Source organism: Symsagittifera roscoffensis, chromosome 3 (genome assembly GCF_963678635.1).
Source record: "Symsagittifera roscoffensis chromosome 3, txSymRosc1.1, whole genome shotgun sequence".
Taxonomy (NCBI): domain Eukaryota; kingdom Metazoa; phylum Xenacoelomorpha; order Acoela; family Convolutidae; genus Symsagittifera; species Symsagittifera roscoffensis.
Genome location: NC_087064.1, coordinates 74,354,164 through 74,369,957, shown reverse-complemented (window position 1 = coordinate 74,369,957; position 15,794 = coordinate 74,354,164). Strand labels below are relative to the sequence as shown.

At 38.6% G+C, this 15,794-nt stretch overlaps 2 protein-coding genes across 2 annotated transcripts in view; one reads left to right on the top strand and one right to left on the bottom strand.

Moving 5' to 3' along the window:
• LOC134842510 (uncharacterized) overlaps nucleotides 1–13,272 on the top strand; it is a 56,929-nt gene extending 43,657 nt beyond the window's left edge. The window contains exons 4-14 of the mRNA XM_063858891.1: nucleotides 1,271–1,365; nucleotides 2,111–3,548; nucleotides 4,085–4,492; nucleotides 4,929–5,178; nucleotides 7,511–8,279; nucleotides 8,601–9,221; nucleotides 10,059–10,274; nucleotides 10,572–10,831; nucleotides 11,528–11,775; nucleotides 11,949–12,068; nucleotides 12,743–13,272. Coding sequence (XP_063714961.1) covers nucleotides 1,271–1,365; nucleotides 2,111–3,548; nucleotides 4,085–4,492; nucleotides 4,929–5,178; nucleotides 7,511–8,279; nucleotides 8,601–9,221; nucleotides 10,059–10,274; nucleotides 10,572–10,831; nucleotides 11,528–11,775; nucleotides 11,949–12,068; nucleotides 12,743–13,181 — 4,864 coding nt within the window. The 3' untranslated portion in view covers nucleotides 13,182–13,272. The remainder of the gene's footprint in view (nucleotides 1–1,270; nucleotides 1,366–2,110; nucleotides 3,549–4,084; nucleotides 4,493–4,928; nucleotides 5,179–7,510; nucleotides 8,280–8,600; nucleotides 9,222–10,058; nucleotides 10,275–10,571; nucleotides 10,832–11,527; nucleotides 11,776–11,948; nucleotides 12,069–12,742) is intronic.
• A 90-nt stretch (nucleotides 13,273–13,362) lies between these two features.
• LOC134842512 (uncharacterized) overlaps nucleotides 13,363–15,794 on the bottom strand; it is a 32,843-nt gene continuing 30,411 nt past the window's right edge. Inside the window, exon 5 of the mRNA XM_063858892.1 lies at nucleotides 13,363–13,847. Coding sequence (XP_063714962.1) covers nucleotides 13,516–13,847 — 332 coding nt within the window. The 3' untranslated portion in view covers nucleotides 13,363–13,515. The remainder of the gene's footprint in view (nucleotides 13,848–15,794) is intronic.

Sequence of the window (15,794 nt, the reverse complement as noted above, 5' to 3'; positions counted from 1 at the left end):
AATAACGCGTAAGCAGAGATTTTTTTTAAAAAAATTTCATCTACCTCGTCAAGTTTTTAAAGCAAATATTGTTCCATAGACTTTTCTCTTCAAAAACTGGTATTATATCCGCTGGTTTTTGTGAAAAGAAATGAATCTTTTTATTTTTTGATTTTGATGGTAAAACTCAACATACTCAATTGTGAAACCCAAGTCTTGGTCACCATAGTCCATATATCAAAACATTGATAAACTTTCAGTATTTGCATATTTTTGGGAACAAATTTATATGCTGTTTTTGATCCAAAAGGTAATGCCATATTTTAGACTATTTTGGCAGCAATTTCATAGTTTTAAATTGGTATTTCACTTAAAAAAATGCAACAATTGTTTGCACTCGTAAAATCCTAAATATGCCCCTGTTCACTAGGGAACATTAAAGAGCGCGCACAAAAATGAAATTGAGTTTGAAAAAGCGCAGTTCAAATTGAACTTATATATTTGTACGATGTGGTTTTGTGGAAAAAAATAATATAGGTTGATTTTTATTAGTATTCCATGCCATGTTGGTTATAATAAAATTATAAATAAAAACTGGGTTCACTATTGATTACCCTTTACGCCTACAATCCACCTTAAATGTCAACTAAATGTCATCTTGTAAATGTCAACGTTGTATATTACATGGTAATTTCTATAGCTGTAAGTTTCAGATGGCATTTAGGTTTGGCAGTTGTGAGTCATAAAGGTAGATGCTGCAATCGGAGTTTCTTATTTGTGAAGTGTCATCTAGTTGACATTATAGCATCTAGATAGCATCTAGATAACATCTAGATAGCATCTAGATAGCATCTAGATAGCATCTAGATAGCATCTAGATAGCATCTAGATAGCATCTAGATAGCATCTAGATAGCATCTAGATAGCATCTAGATAGCTTCTAGATAGCATCTAGATAGCATCTAGATAGCATCTAGATAGCATCTAGATAGCATCTAGATAGCATCTAGATAACATCTAGATAGCATCTAGATAGCATCTAGATAGCATCTAGATAGCATCTAGATAGCTTCTAGATAGCATCTAGATAGCATCTAGATAGCATCTAGATAGCTTCTAGATAACAACTAGATAACATCTAGATAGCATCTAGATAGCATCTAGATAGCTTCTAGATAACATTTAGAACATCTAGATAACATCTAGATAAGATCTGGAGCATCTAGTTAAGTGTCATGATAGCATCTAGCTTAATTAAAACTTAGATAAGTGTTCGTTTTTTGTTGCTTAGAGTCTCGTTAAGCGCAAACTCACATGAGAGCGACAAGAAAGAACAGTGTGACTCCATCAGCGGGAAAAACCGCAACAGAAAAGCCTCATCTCAAAGTAAGTGCCCATTTTCAACCCCTAACACCAACACCTCTATTTTTTTTTCATTCTGTTTCCAAAACCCCTAGCACAAACCCCTCTACTTTTTTTTTCATTCTGTTTCCAAAACCCCTAGCACCAACCCCTCTACTTTTTTTCATCTCTATTTCATTCTGTTTTTATTTGGATTCTGTTTTGTTTCCAAAACCACCCCCGTCCCCTCCCGCCTCCCCCAATTCTGCCCACTATTTCATCTGCAGAACAACATCTCTCAAATCCTTCATATTTTACAACTATTTGTTCATAAATCTGTCTTCATAGTCTTCAGCTTCTCTTCAAATCGAGTCTCAATAATTTATTAAATGTCACTGAAATCCCCCTGACCGGAGAGCTCTTTCCCCCTCTCAGCCCCAGATCAACAGGACATTCCGTCTGCCACGGAGAAATACTTAGTAGGCAGTCCTAATATATAATGAGAGACAAATATCAGAGTATACAGCTACCGTTTCGTAGATTAGAATGGCTTATTAACGGCTTTAAAAGCTTTTTCTTGCCATAAATTAAAAATTCTTCCTACTCTTTTGCTTAAATCTATTTTTCAGCCCACATAATCATTCTGTTGTCTTTCAAATTACATTTAAACTTGTGTTTGAAAATTGCACTTGAATTTTAGAACTTGGAAATACGAAAGCAGAATAAGTTTGATCAGGTTTTTGCTCTTTTGATTAGCCCGGTCTTTAATTGTTTTTTTTGTTTGCTGCAGATAATTTGCTTCCTTCATTCGTCGTGACTAAATTTAACGAAAGTCAAAGTTCGATAGACGACGAAGCTGATGAAAATGAAAAAGAATTGAGTTATACCGAACAAGGGGAAATTTTCAACGCGGAAGACAAGCTCTTGAAACATTACAGAAACCGACGCCCTTTAAATCAGTTCACTCGTTCTTTTGATGGGGCTTACTTTGATTCTGTAAACTTGAAATCCGAAGAAAGTTTGCAAAATATTGACAAGATTAAAGACGACTTCCCAAATTTGTCCCGTGAGCTTGAAGAGAACGAAAGTCTTGACGCTAAAAATGATTTCAATCGCAGACATTCGTACAATTTTTTATCTGAAAATCAAAGTTGTCAATCGCAAAGTTTTTCGAAGGATCATTCAAGTAGAAGCACCCATTTTTACCAGCCAAAAAGCTGTGACAAGTCGGAAACTTCGACTGAAATTAGAGACTACAAATCATTCAGGCTGTATTTAGAAAATTCTGATAATTTTAGCTCCAATTACGCAGTAAAATCTAATAATCGGGATTGTGATAAAAAAAAGAGTTCACGAAAATCGAACAAAAACACTTTAAGCGTAAGTGAACAAGAAGAATTCTCAGGACAAAAATCAGCCCCCCGTTGTATTGAAAAGTCCCGCTCCGAATGCGACTCGCCCCAACGACAGTATCAAAAACATAACAAGATACAGCACACTGCAAAAAGCATTGATTTATCAGCATCTACTGAGAACAAGCTGCAAAATAAAAGCCTTAATTCAACCTTTTTGCCTCATAAAAGAGATTTTACAAACCAATTTTTACCTCACCACCTAGTGTATAAATGTGAGGAAATCGCACCTGATTTTGCGACCCAGTTGGAAAATAACAAAGAAGACAAATTTGGTTACTCAAGGCGCGATTATTTTCCTCATATATCACAGCCCAATTTTCCTCCGGCCGCTGATGCATCATCCTTAATTGGGCATCAATTGGTTACCCCGAACAGCTACCAACCGTCACGTGGTAACTTCAAGCGAGACTCAAATCGCCAGTCAGTTAGAACGAAAAGCAAAAGACTCCACAAGGATGTTGGTTCGATTAGTCCCCAGGAATCATGGCAAGACTTGTCTCTTTCCCAGCCAGATAAGCAACTACCAGATTACCGCTTGGCCAATCTTATCTCTCACAGCCAAATTACGCAGGCTACTTCTAGTTATAACCAGGGGAATTCTAGTTATAATCAGGGTATAGCTAGTTACGACAACGAGCAGCTATCCTTGTCACATCCTTTGGCAAAGTATCCTCTATACCCTCTTGTGACCAGTGGGGGGTCACTTGCTTCGTTCGACCACCGAAACGAGTTCAATCCTGCCAATCACAATCTTCAAGAGAACAGTCAGAATACAAATTTGAGGCACTCGTTTTCAGACAGACACAATAGAAGGTGAGTGCTCTCACAATTCATTTTAATCGCCAAGTATTTGCCGATATTCTCTTTGGATTCCATCGGCATTTCAAAAATCCTTCAAGTTTCTATGAAGAAAAACTTCCATTAATGAATATTTCTATTTTTAATACGAAAAAGTTTTAGTTTGAAATTTTTTATGAGCGACTGAAACGCTCACATATGCAAGTTTAGAAACAAGAAGAATTTGATTCTTCGCAAAATCATTGAAAATTGTTTTACGGCTGTACAAAAACTCTGAAAAAAAAAATGAAAAAAAATCTACTTTATTTAACAATTTAGCAACTAAATTCTTTTTTTTTTTGGTTTTATTTTATTGACCCGCTTTCCACACGTGATATTATTTTAGGAACGCTTACGGTTTTAGCTTGTTGGCCAAAACGTAGGCCGTTGAAAATACCAATTTAAATTTTTTTGATCTTGAAAATGGAGGTTCTTTTTCTAGACAATTTTAGCGACTATCTACGACATCTATAAAGTACAAAACGACAACGAACACTTATTTTTTGTTTCAGCTTCCGGGAGGATTCAAAACTTCAAAAGAAGAACCGTCCTAACCTTACCCGACAAGCGCAAATTGCACCGACGGTTGCCAATTCGCGGGATAAATTTTTGAGCAACATCGCAAAACCCTCTCGGAATTTTCCCACAATCTACGACAACATCGGCAACCTAGATCCAAGATCGGAAGTAGTTTCGAGGAGCCACTTAAATCCCAGGACCCCTCCGATCACAGTGTCGAGGACTTTCGACATGGGCGAGGTGTTCTCGACATGTGGGGGGAACTCGGGAAAAACTGAATTGAGAGATGAGGGTGATGAAAATAGAGGACGGCGAAAAAGTGGAAAAGTTTTTCGCAAACATCACTCAACTTGTGTAGACAAAAACAGTAATTCAGATGCAACTAACGAAGCTTCAATCAGGTTTGTTGAACCTGTTTTTTTTTAAACTATTTGAAACTATCTTTTTTCTTTTTTTACCTCTCTCACCAAAACAGACCCCCTCTCAAGGTTGCATTCAATCGTTTCAAAGCCCAAAGCCCCACCCCTTGGTCTTATTTTATGAGATCCAATTTCGGCCGACCGACACAAAATATTTTCTGAAGGCGTCTTCGGCGACAATACCTATACTAATTTTCAAGGGGAGCGCCCAGGAATTCAATTTGGTCGACTAAAATAAAAGAGTCGACAAAATTTTCAAACGATTTTTAGAATCCCCCTCGAGAATCGAGAAACGCCTAGCTCCACCCCTGATGTGAAGAATACTTGATTCTGTTCTTTTACTTGGCATTTATTGATAAAATACAACTTGTATTGTGATGATTGATGTTTGTATGAAATCAATTTTATTTCATTTCAGTACTCTAGTCCACAGTTCTCCCAGACGCAGTCAAGAGTTCCTCACAGTGCCTCAGTTCCAACCGGGAGGGGGACTTGGACCCCCAAGTATCATCAACATGCTCCTGCCGGGAGATCAAGGTCACGATAACCGGAGGTCAAGCTTCGGAGACAGATCCCACCCGGCTTGGAAGAGTGCCGACAGTTATCGAGACAAACCCGAATTCCGAAGGTCATTCGATGACCGCATGTGCATTCAAGGAACCTCGCAGGTACTGTTTTTTTTTCTTGTCGGGTGAATAAGATTAAAAGTTGTTACTTAAAACTAATTTTTTCATATTAGTTTGACCAAATTTATTTTCTCAGCTTTCCCAAATCACCATAAAGAACTTTTTTCGCGCCACAAGAAATTTTTGAAAATATTGGTTAAAAACGACGTTTTTAGGCATAATTTGAACGGTTTTTATCAAAAAATGCGTTTTTCTGGCACGAGATTCCTCCTCAAAATTAATTTATAATGGCACCGAAGGCGCCTCAAGAAAAACTGGGGTCGGCTAGACAAGGATCGGTTAGAAAACTAGATATCGTAAGAGAGTATCAAAGGAGATAATCTTTGGGCGGTTGGGAATTTGAATTCCTGAGGGGGGAACCAATCCCCATAAATCCACTACTGAATCAAATTCTTCAACTGTTAAAAATTATGCTCAAAGTTATGAAAAAATTCTAGACAATTAGTCATTTATGGATAAATTTGGGATAAAAATAGACTTAAAATAAAAAGAAAAAACTTTTTTCTGAAATTTGAAACTTTTTATGAAAATTATCCCCCCACACACCATACAAAGTATAAAAGAATAGATTTCGCTCCTTGTAACAAATCACTTATGGCAAATAAGCTTCTTTCAACCAATTTGGAACGATTTTAAGACGGATTAATTCTCCGCTCACGCGTTAATAGTGCGAAATATATATCGCGCGTTAATTGTCCCAAATTGGCCGAAATGGCAATCTTTAAACCCCCATAACTTTACAAAAAATGATCACAGGTGAAATATCTTTTCAAATTTGAGCTCAGGACAACAATAGCTTTCGACGAATGATATAAGAAAATTCCCTCAAAAATGGCTAGTTAAAAAGTCGAAATTTGTGTGAGGAAAAAAAACCCACCCCGAGCACAAATATTCCGTTACTTTCGTATCGAAAGTCGGAACAATTATAGTCGCTTATCATTATCGGGAAACAATATTTCGAAAGAAAATTTTGTATTTATATCAACGAAATTCTCATTGTATCACAGAACAGCGGATGTATTCTCGCATGCTTTTGAACCAGTTAGCAAAACTACAGAACTTAATAAAGACTTGGAATGAAAATTAGAGTGGATGAAAATTTAAAAACTTACAACGAGCAAAAAAAACACCTGATTAATAATGTAATGATTACTAATGATTACTTTGAAAGTTTAAACGGCAACAAAAACACAACATAACTTAATAAAAGCCATCAATGATTTGGGATTAAAACTGGATCAAAATGACAATATAACAAAAATTATTTTAAAAAAATGCAATCGATGCATTTTTATTTTTTTGTCAAGCACGACAATTTCTCATCTCATCTGAAAAATACGAGCCGTTTATTCAACTAATGAATCAATAAGGTAACTCAGTATCCGGAGTTGACAAGAAAACCGCCCTAAGAAATCTGCAATTTCAACAAAATATTGTAAGTTCGTTTGCATTTTGCCATATTAAAACACAATAAGTTAGGGCATCAAAAACACAGGGCACTTTTTATCAATGAGTTACACGTATACGAGCTTTTGAAGTTACTCTCTACGACAACAAGACGGAAACATACAAATGACAAAATGAACAAAACAATTTTTTATTTTAATTCAAGATTAAGATAAGCCACTAGATACCATTCGAAGAATAAAATCACTAACACAAAAAACAACACGACATAACAAAACACTAGTTTTTGTGCAAATATGGACACTATATAACACACAAATAATTTTCAAGCAAAAATCGTCAAAAAAATTTACTTGAACCATTAATAGTCTTTTCACAACCTAATGCATACAATAAGAGATACTTTTTTGATTGATTGTGACTAACTGTTTTGGCAATAAAGCATTGAGACAACTGGAGAAAATTCAGAAAACATACATCCAAAAAAAACTCATCGTAGTAATTGAAATAGGTCAATCAAAACATCAAATAAACTTCAAAATTAAACATTGTTCTGAAACTTATACCTTGAAGCACAATTTAACAATTTGCAAGAGAAGTAAAATATCAGAAATCGATTTTTATTTGTTTTCTTTTATCCATAATCTTTCTTTTTTTTCTGGACAGTTAGTACATAAAATAAAACAATCAGATCTAGATTAAATCAAGCTTTCTAGGAAGTTCTCAGTGGCGCTTTAACAAATTGAATAACGATTTGCGCTTGCTCAAATTGGTGCTCTCTCACCGATAAGTCTTCTATATTGTTGAATTATTGAACAAATTGGAACAAATTTAAATGAAAATTGAAGTTTATGCAGTCAATTTCAGGAAGTTTTTCTCAAGCGTAGCATGTAAGATTTTGTTTCAGAATCATCTCGGCCAAAATAACAGGCCAAACAACGCTCTAAAACCAGTGGGTGACACATGTAGAGAAAAATCGCACTCTCAGGAAGTTATGCGGATTCGGAGTTCACTCTCCATGAACAGAAGCAGCAACCAATCACCTCACGGAACTTCAACGAACAGTTCATTCGACCGAAAGTCGCCGAGAAACTCACGTCAAAACTCACGTCAAAACTCACAGGAGCACTTTCGAATCTTGAGTCCTAGTTATTGTAATTCACCTGACCGTGAACGATGGGCAATCGGAAAAAAACGAAGTCGAGAGGGCTTGGGATTGTCGCCCAGGAACTCTTGTGATTCGCGGAACTCATACCACGGAGCTACTCGGGAGCGTGGTAGATCAAGTTCTCGGAGTCCCAGAGTCAGTCCAAAGATTTCACCTAATAATTCGATAAATCAGCCTGACATTGCACTAAGAGACATGGGCGGCAACTTCAATCGCAGCATCGACTCGGAACACCGGAAGCGAAACTTGTACATTTCGGATTTTAACAGATCTCATGATTCGACAGACCGAGAGGCAAATGCAGGACACGACTTGTGGAATCTGCGGGCGACTATGGAAAGTAGCTGGGAGGAAGACGATGAAGAGGATGAGTTCCCGAACGGCGTCGAGTTTGAGCTGGAAAAAGAGGAGTTGATGCTCTTGGGAAGACATGGGATAAACATGGACCTGGACATGGACATGGATCCCTATGAAAATCTCCATAGAAGGCCTCCAGTTAATCAGGCAGGTCAGAAGTAATTGAAAAGTAAGACGGAAGACATTGGAATATGTGAAGAGTTTTGGTGATTTTCCTACCCTCTCAATTGAAGCAAGCAACTTAGTTTCTTAGATTTGATTACTTTGATAAAACCCTCATTTGGATAACTTATGAATTGTTTCAAATAACGCCGTAGATTTTTTTCTACGCGCTTTGCTTGTGTACAATTTATAATATTTATTAATCTTTATAAATAACGAGAACAAGAACTTAAAGATGGTTGAAGTTAGTTAAATCTTGATTATCAAAACTTCCTATTTGTCTAGTGATAATTTTCTTATTCTGTTATAGTTCCCGTGAATCAAAACAACCACCCAACTTCATTTTATGGCCAATCTTTTCACGATTTACCACGACGTGATCACGACAACTTTATTCTACCACAAAATCACCATTTTCACTCTATCAATAGCAATACCTTCAGCAAATTTCATTCCACAAACTCAAACCGGAACTTCAATGAAACTGCTAGCAGCAACGTGAAAGCAGATGCAACTTCAAATATTTCAAACAGAGGTCAAACATTTTTAAATGTAAATGACCTTAAAAACTTTAACAATTTGAGAGGTCAAAGCCAAAATATTAATTTGCTATCTTCAAATGACCAAAATCAAACAAGTTTGTCCAATTCGAACTTGGAAAAAAGCAATAACCGGAGCCCGAAATTGGATCAATTTGTAGTAAGTACTGTAGTCCATGGTCAACACGAGACGGCGGTCGGGGCCGGGCAGAAACGAGTGGTGGGGTGTGGGGCTGGGGGGTTTGGGGCTGCCAGTTTCGACAGCAGCGGCACAGCTGATTCGGAGTGCAGTGGAGCCGCACAGGTGGTGGGGACGACTAGTGGAATGAGTCACGAAGGCACTCGGAAGTTCTCCAGTTCATTTTCTATTAATGACGACAGTCTGTTCAATGGTTAGTGTGATATATTACGGGTTTGATGCGACTAAATTTTCAGAAAAGGGACAACCGATCAACATGCTATTAAGATTGATAAAACAAGATGGTCAACGCTAAATATCGTTAAGTGCATCAATAGAAACCTACAGCTTCTTTCAGAATTTTACCTCACAATCAATTGCATGGCTTCATCATGCTTGAAATGCAAAATAATTGTACATGCATTCGTCTGCCAAAAAAATCCTGAACGTAGCCCTTAGATTCTAAAGCAGGAGCTGTTTTTGAGCATCTGCGATTCATTAATCGAGTGTATAATATTTGCAAAAATAAGCAGTTTTGTTCAGTGGTTTGGTACTATTTTAAGATATCCAATTTTGGCTGACCGATATCAATATTTTTCTATAGGCGCTTTTGTGTCAGCATATACTAATTTTGAAGGGGAGAGCGTGCCGATAAAAAATTTTTGGTCTAAATTTTCCAAAAAGTGCCTAAAAATGCCTTTTTGGCCTGTTTTTTTTTCAAAATTTTGCCTGCGGCGCAGAAAATTAGCTAAAACTGGGTGTTTTTAGTGCTCTGGAAAAGCTCGAAAAATGAAATGAGTCAACCTAATAAAAATAGTCCGCAAAATTTTTAAAACATTTTTGAAAATCCGCCCCCTCGGAAAAATCCTAGATCCGCCCCTGGTTTTTTTTAGTATTACAGCTCGATATACCAACAGAAAATCGTTGAATATTGCAGCTGACCAAATACGTTCGTTTAGTAGGCGTTGGACACAGACAGCGCAAACCGACTTCTGTTTCCAACCGGCTTCATTGCCAAAATTAAACTGCTTATTTACTACTGCGTTTGTAGACCAAGAGTACTTGAGTGACTCGAACCAGCACTGGAGTCTGAATGAGCGCACTTCATCTGAGATGCAGCATCTCAAATCGGCGGTGGGGGCGGCCATCAGAGCAGGCACCAAACAGGACAGCAGGCGAATCATGAGAAACAGCACTCCTTCCTTCACTCAAGACACCAACAGGGCGGGTACTTCCACTGATCCTCGGATTCAACAGCACACATCAGGTACAATAACAGCAACTTACAAATAAAATAACAATCTATGTCATACAGGCTGGTATCGAAACTTAAATCTTAAATTTTGTTTCAAATTTTGCAACAAAAATAGGGTCTTTACGTTCTGTGCTACTTAGAATTAAGGCTGAATTAGAAATAATTTAGAAATAAGGCTGAATTAATTTTATCCTTAAATTTAAAATGGACATTTTGTGCATAATGCTTAATCTTCAGTTTTTAACAAATTGTTTGCTTTTTTGTCGCCTGTTACGAATTGACGCTTCACTACTGCCTTATGTTGTTAAGGGAGCATTGTTGCAATGAGACCACATCATCATGGATGTAGCAAGGAACTAGACTCAGGAGCTCCTCGGGAGCACAGCAATAAGAGTAGTGGGATTGGCGGCTGTGGTTGTGGCGGTGCTACTCAGCAGTCGAGTAACCCCCCTGCTCGCAACAAGAGTGAGTCTGCCATGAGTAGCATGAGTGAGTTGGGGGTGAAGAGCAGACTGTCTTACACTCTCTCCAACAAGGAGGATGACTCACTCGAACTCGAGTCCCTCAAGGTAAATAATCATGGATCGAAACAGGCGATAAGGCAAAAAAACAGATTGTAAAAACCACTCTATACTGATCTATTTTAAACTATTTATCCGCGAAGGGAAAGTAACAATATACGAGCAAGTCAGCTCTCCGAAAACTAAATTTTCGAGTTCTGTCTTCTGAAAGGTTCCATTGAGAGAGTAAGTTTTTTCTCTAAAAAGAAGCTTTTCATTGGGGATCAAGGGTGAATTGTTAATAAAAAAGGAAAGTATCAACATACGAGCTGTTCGGATTTTAAGGGAGAACCGGCGCTGCTCCCCTGCTTAAGCAATGCGTGCAATTTTTTTGGCTAATTTTCTGGCGATGGTTAACTTTCTGGGCTGAGAATTGTTGCCTCGAAAGCATCGAGAACGGATTGGGGGTGGGCCTCGAAATATCGATCTTTTAACTGACAAGTTAAGTCATAGCCACTTAACTATTGCCAGCGATGGTATAGTAGCTAAGTATCCGCCTCTCAGTCGAAACAACTGTGCAGTTAACCAGCCATTGTTACGAGAAAAAGCTCCTTTTGAGAAAAAGTTTTGGATCATATGCCAAAATTCATGCTCTCATCAAGCTATCTTTGATAGAGCTAAATTTTAATCAAGAGCTTTTTTAGTTCATACTTCATTTTTTTTCAGTCAGCTTTCATATCTTAAATTTCATTCGCATTATTTCAGGAGCGAATAGTGCAGGAAACAGAGAAGAGCGCAGAACTTGCCAAATCAAGACGTCACGCATACCAGAAAAGAAGGTCAGGTCAGATCTCCGAGAGTTTCGAGACACCAAACAAAGCCCAGATGACCAGTAGGGTGGAAGGAAGTGGTCACGTGATACCCATCTTTGTGGGAGGGGAGTTAAACAGCAGCTTCACCAGCAGTGGGTCTCTCAATGATACAGAGTTCGACTCCCCTATCAACGTGAACAGGTGAATAAAAAGTTTTCGGGATAATTTTTTGACAGTTTGTTTTTTTTGCACAAAAAATTGGTAGTTTGTATCAATTCAAAGCAATGCGACATATTTTCCTGTCTACTATGAACGAAAATCTTGGAAGTTTTCATTACGTTGCTTTTACCCACTTTTTTGTTGTTTTATTGCAGGCGTCTGCTGCCCCCCTCTTACAGGTCTGTGTTGCCGGCAGGGAGGGACTACAGCATAGACAAGAAGACAGACATGATATTCAGGGAGTTCCTCAAGACAGACAGCGCCACCCTACTCAAGTCAGCATCCTCACTCCCACCACCCCCCCCCCCACCCCTCTGCTTTTTAAAATGCCAATATGTTGGCAATATAGGTGATCTCGCGCAATTTAATCGGTCAAAAACTTAGGTTAATTCGTTTTTTTTAGGTTAATTTGTTTTTTTTTGTAAACTATTTGGAAATGAGTGATAAACTTAAATCCAACGTCGAAATGAGAAGTTTTTCAGATTCGTTAGCCGAGATAGATATTGCCAACATTTTGCCATTAACTATAATTACTTAGTTGTTAGATATACATAGGTGTATAATCACCAGCGGATTTAGGGGGGCGGGGGCGGACGCCCTTTTTCAGGGAATTGAACCCTGCCGAACAAAAGGGTCCCCCTTTGTACTATTTTGAGAGATCCATTTTCGGCTGACTGGCCCTGAAATTTTTTTAAAGGCGCCTCTATACTAATTTTGAGGGAAAAACGCGCTAAAAACGCAATTTTTTGGTCAAAATTTTTGAAAAAGTGCCTTAAAACGCTTTTTTGGCCTGTTTTTTCAAAAATTGCCTGCGGCGCAGAAACTTAATCAAAATAGGGTATTTACAGTGATTGGGGAGAGCTCAGAAAATCAATTTGGTCAATTCATTTCGAGTTCAGGACATAACATATCAAAAAAGCTGTAATTGAAGTAAATGATGTGAATTTAGATTGAAATACGGTTTCAAATCCCCGAGAAGAATGCGAAGGTCGCCTCGGAACTCGAAGGGTCCCAGGATCAAACAGGAAGACTCAATTGAAGAGACTGAGGGAGAATCAAACGAGGGTTCCGATCCCAATCTGCAACTGGGTCAACAACCTGGCGAAACTCTCACCCCAGCTGCTGGTAGCCCAGAGTCTGGACACGTTGCCGCTCCAGGAGATGTTAGTTATTCAATGGAATCCGGGAACCACTTGACGGTTGGGTATGTTCCAATGGGAACCCTCGATTGTGCAGGGTCCGATTGGTATCACGAGGACTTCAAGAACTGGAGGACCAGACGGCTTTTGCCTCCGATTAAGAGTCAGGATTCAACTTCGTCTGACCATCATCAAAACGTGCCTGGTTCGACTCCCTTGTCGAGAAATCCGTCAATTTCAAAATCTTGAGATAATTTCAACCCATAAAAAATAAAGAGTTTAATTGAAATACTAGCTATTTATTTGACTGTTTGCTACTTTTAATTTTCCGCTCTACAAAAAAAAAGATTGTTAGTTTGATAATTTATTTTATGAAAAGAATAAAAATGAATAATCTGAATTTAAAATCTGAGAAATGGAGTTTTATTATTCTCTTAAAGCTCTGGTCAAGTACTTTTGTTCCAAATAAGAACCATCCTGATATAATGGAAAATAATAAGTTAAGTACAAATGAAATATAAAAAATGAAATGATGGTAGTACAGTTCAAAAGATAACAATGAAAGTTTCCACGCGTTTTTTCTTCATTTCATTGATTGGTTTATCGTGTTCAAACCAGACGAAGATTGTTCATTTGTTCTCATGGTGCTTGCAGCCGATCTCATACTGCTCATTGCAGTTCCCGCGTTACTTGTAGGAGGTATGACTGATATTTTCGGGTGCCGAGTAGTCGCGCTAGTCCTGGCACTCGTTGCCCCAGACACGTCCCCCTCTCCGCTGCCTGTGGTCCCCCCTCCGTCAACTGCATCACGTGGCTTGTGTTTTTTCTGCTTAAGTACTTTGTGATAGAGTGTCATCCCCGAATGATGCTCGGTGTGAAGTAGACCTTCTTTGAGATGAGGCGAGAATAGTTGAGCTGAAATTTTTTTACAATGGGGTGTCACCTTAATTTAAAATATCGCTATGAAAGATCATTGACAAAGACAGCTAATGATCTTTTGACTTAACCTCAAACAATTGACTTATTTAAGCTTCAATACTTGAGATAAAAAAGGCTGTTTTTTCAAACCTGTGAATTGTTAAACTATCTGCTAATAACTAATGGATAAAATCTATCTTGAAAGATTGGATTAGAAATTAGTTACGAATGATTAGTTGCATTAATAAAGAGTTCAGAACTGCAATCTTTGAACAGTATCAAAAGAGTGGTCTTTTAGTTAGTTCATGAGTGGTGGTTGGCGGGAGACCTGTCACGACCTTGACCTTTAGTAACACGTCAAACATACATATAATGGACGGCTCAAAATGACTTTGACTGCCGTATCACATTTCCCCCTTCTAAAATTTGTAATACTTCGATATGACAAACTAAGTAATAGCACTGGTGGAATGTTTAACAAAAATAATTTCGGAGTTTCAGTTTTCAATTTTCTCAACAGTTTCTCGACTACTCCTTTTTTACAGATCTTTTAAAAACTCTCATGATCTTTTTCGGTGTTGGTGGAGAAGATGAAAACTCCCCCCCCCCCCCCCCCCCAGATATGTTTTCTACGTTAGGTGGAGTTTAAGGCGATGGGTCGATTGTTTGGTCCTGAGAGATTTCTTTCACCGCATGTCTGACCGGGCTTCCGTAAAACCGTGTTCGTTTCTTCGGTCTTCCTGACAATCTCGAGGAATTTGAATTTGAATTGTAATCTACGTCATTTGTATCTGGGGAAGGTGTGGAAATTCTCATTTTACTGTGTTGAGGCTGTTGGCTGATTTGCGGGCTCTGGTCGTCTCCCTCCGACGAAATCGGAATCCATTTCTGAACATTTGGAAAAACCTGTTTCGGCTTTGAACTCGAAGGTGTTTCTGCGGGAGATTTCGGCGTCAGACTTTGCTTTTACGGGACGGTTGTCCCTCCCGATCTTTTTGGACTGTATTGAACTGGTTCGTTTTTCTCTTCTCTATCAGGTCGATTTCCGGTCATAGGTTGAACTTCTGCCACAGGTTGTTGAGTTTTAGTCCCATCGCGGGCTGGTGGTCCCATCAGCGGCCTGGCGGGGGATGACATGGCGATTGGGGGTAAAATTACCCCTCCCGAACTTGATGACGACAAAGTTAGGTCCACGACCGGATTGATCGGCTTCGGCTCTGCTCCTGCAAAGGTGGGTTGCTCTGTTGTGAATCTCTCATCGGTCAACTTTGGGACAATTTTCCTTAATCGAGCTGGCAGTTTTGAGGGTAGCGGTATAACTGATGTCTTTGCAGACAACCTTTTCGCTTTAGGCGACAATGGGGCTAGATCGTCCTTCTGAGGTTGTTGTTAGGCTGTCCTGTATTCTGGGTCTCTTATAGTCCTATTCTGCCCGGCTTGTTTTGTTGAACTTTGTTTGCCTGAAAGATAATCACTTTTTAACCTAAGAGTTATATGGTTTTTCCGGATAACTTTGCCCGATGCTGTAGTATAGGTGTTTTCCGAAGTTTACAATGTGTTCGTTGAAAGTTCTAAATAACTCCTTGCCGGATCTCCTGTCCAGAATTTTACGAAATGTCTCTACTTTAGACGGATCCAAAAGTAATAAATTATGAAGATTACTCTGCGATTTCGAATTTGTCAGTTTCGGCTTGTCGGATCTGAATCTCAAAGTTCCTAATGTGAGATTGCTTCTAAGTGATGCGGCCAATACTGTGATCCTGTCCGTCAACGTCTTCAAAGCTTCTGCTCCCTGTTTTTGCGTCAATGATCTCTTCAGTGTCATCCAGTCATTAGCCGACTTAGCTAACTTTTCCAGTGCCTGATAGTAAGGTGTCTCTGAGATTGACGTGGTAGGGCCTCCAAATCCAGGTGTGACATCTGGGCAACTAGACCCTTTCTTCT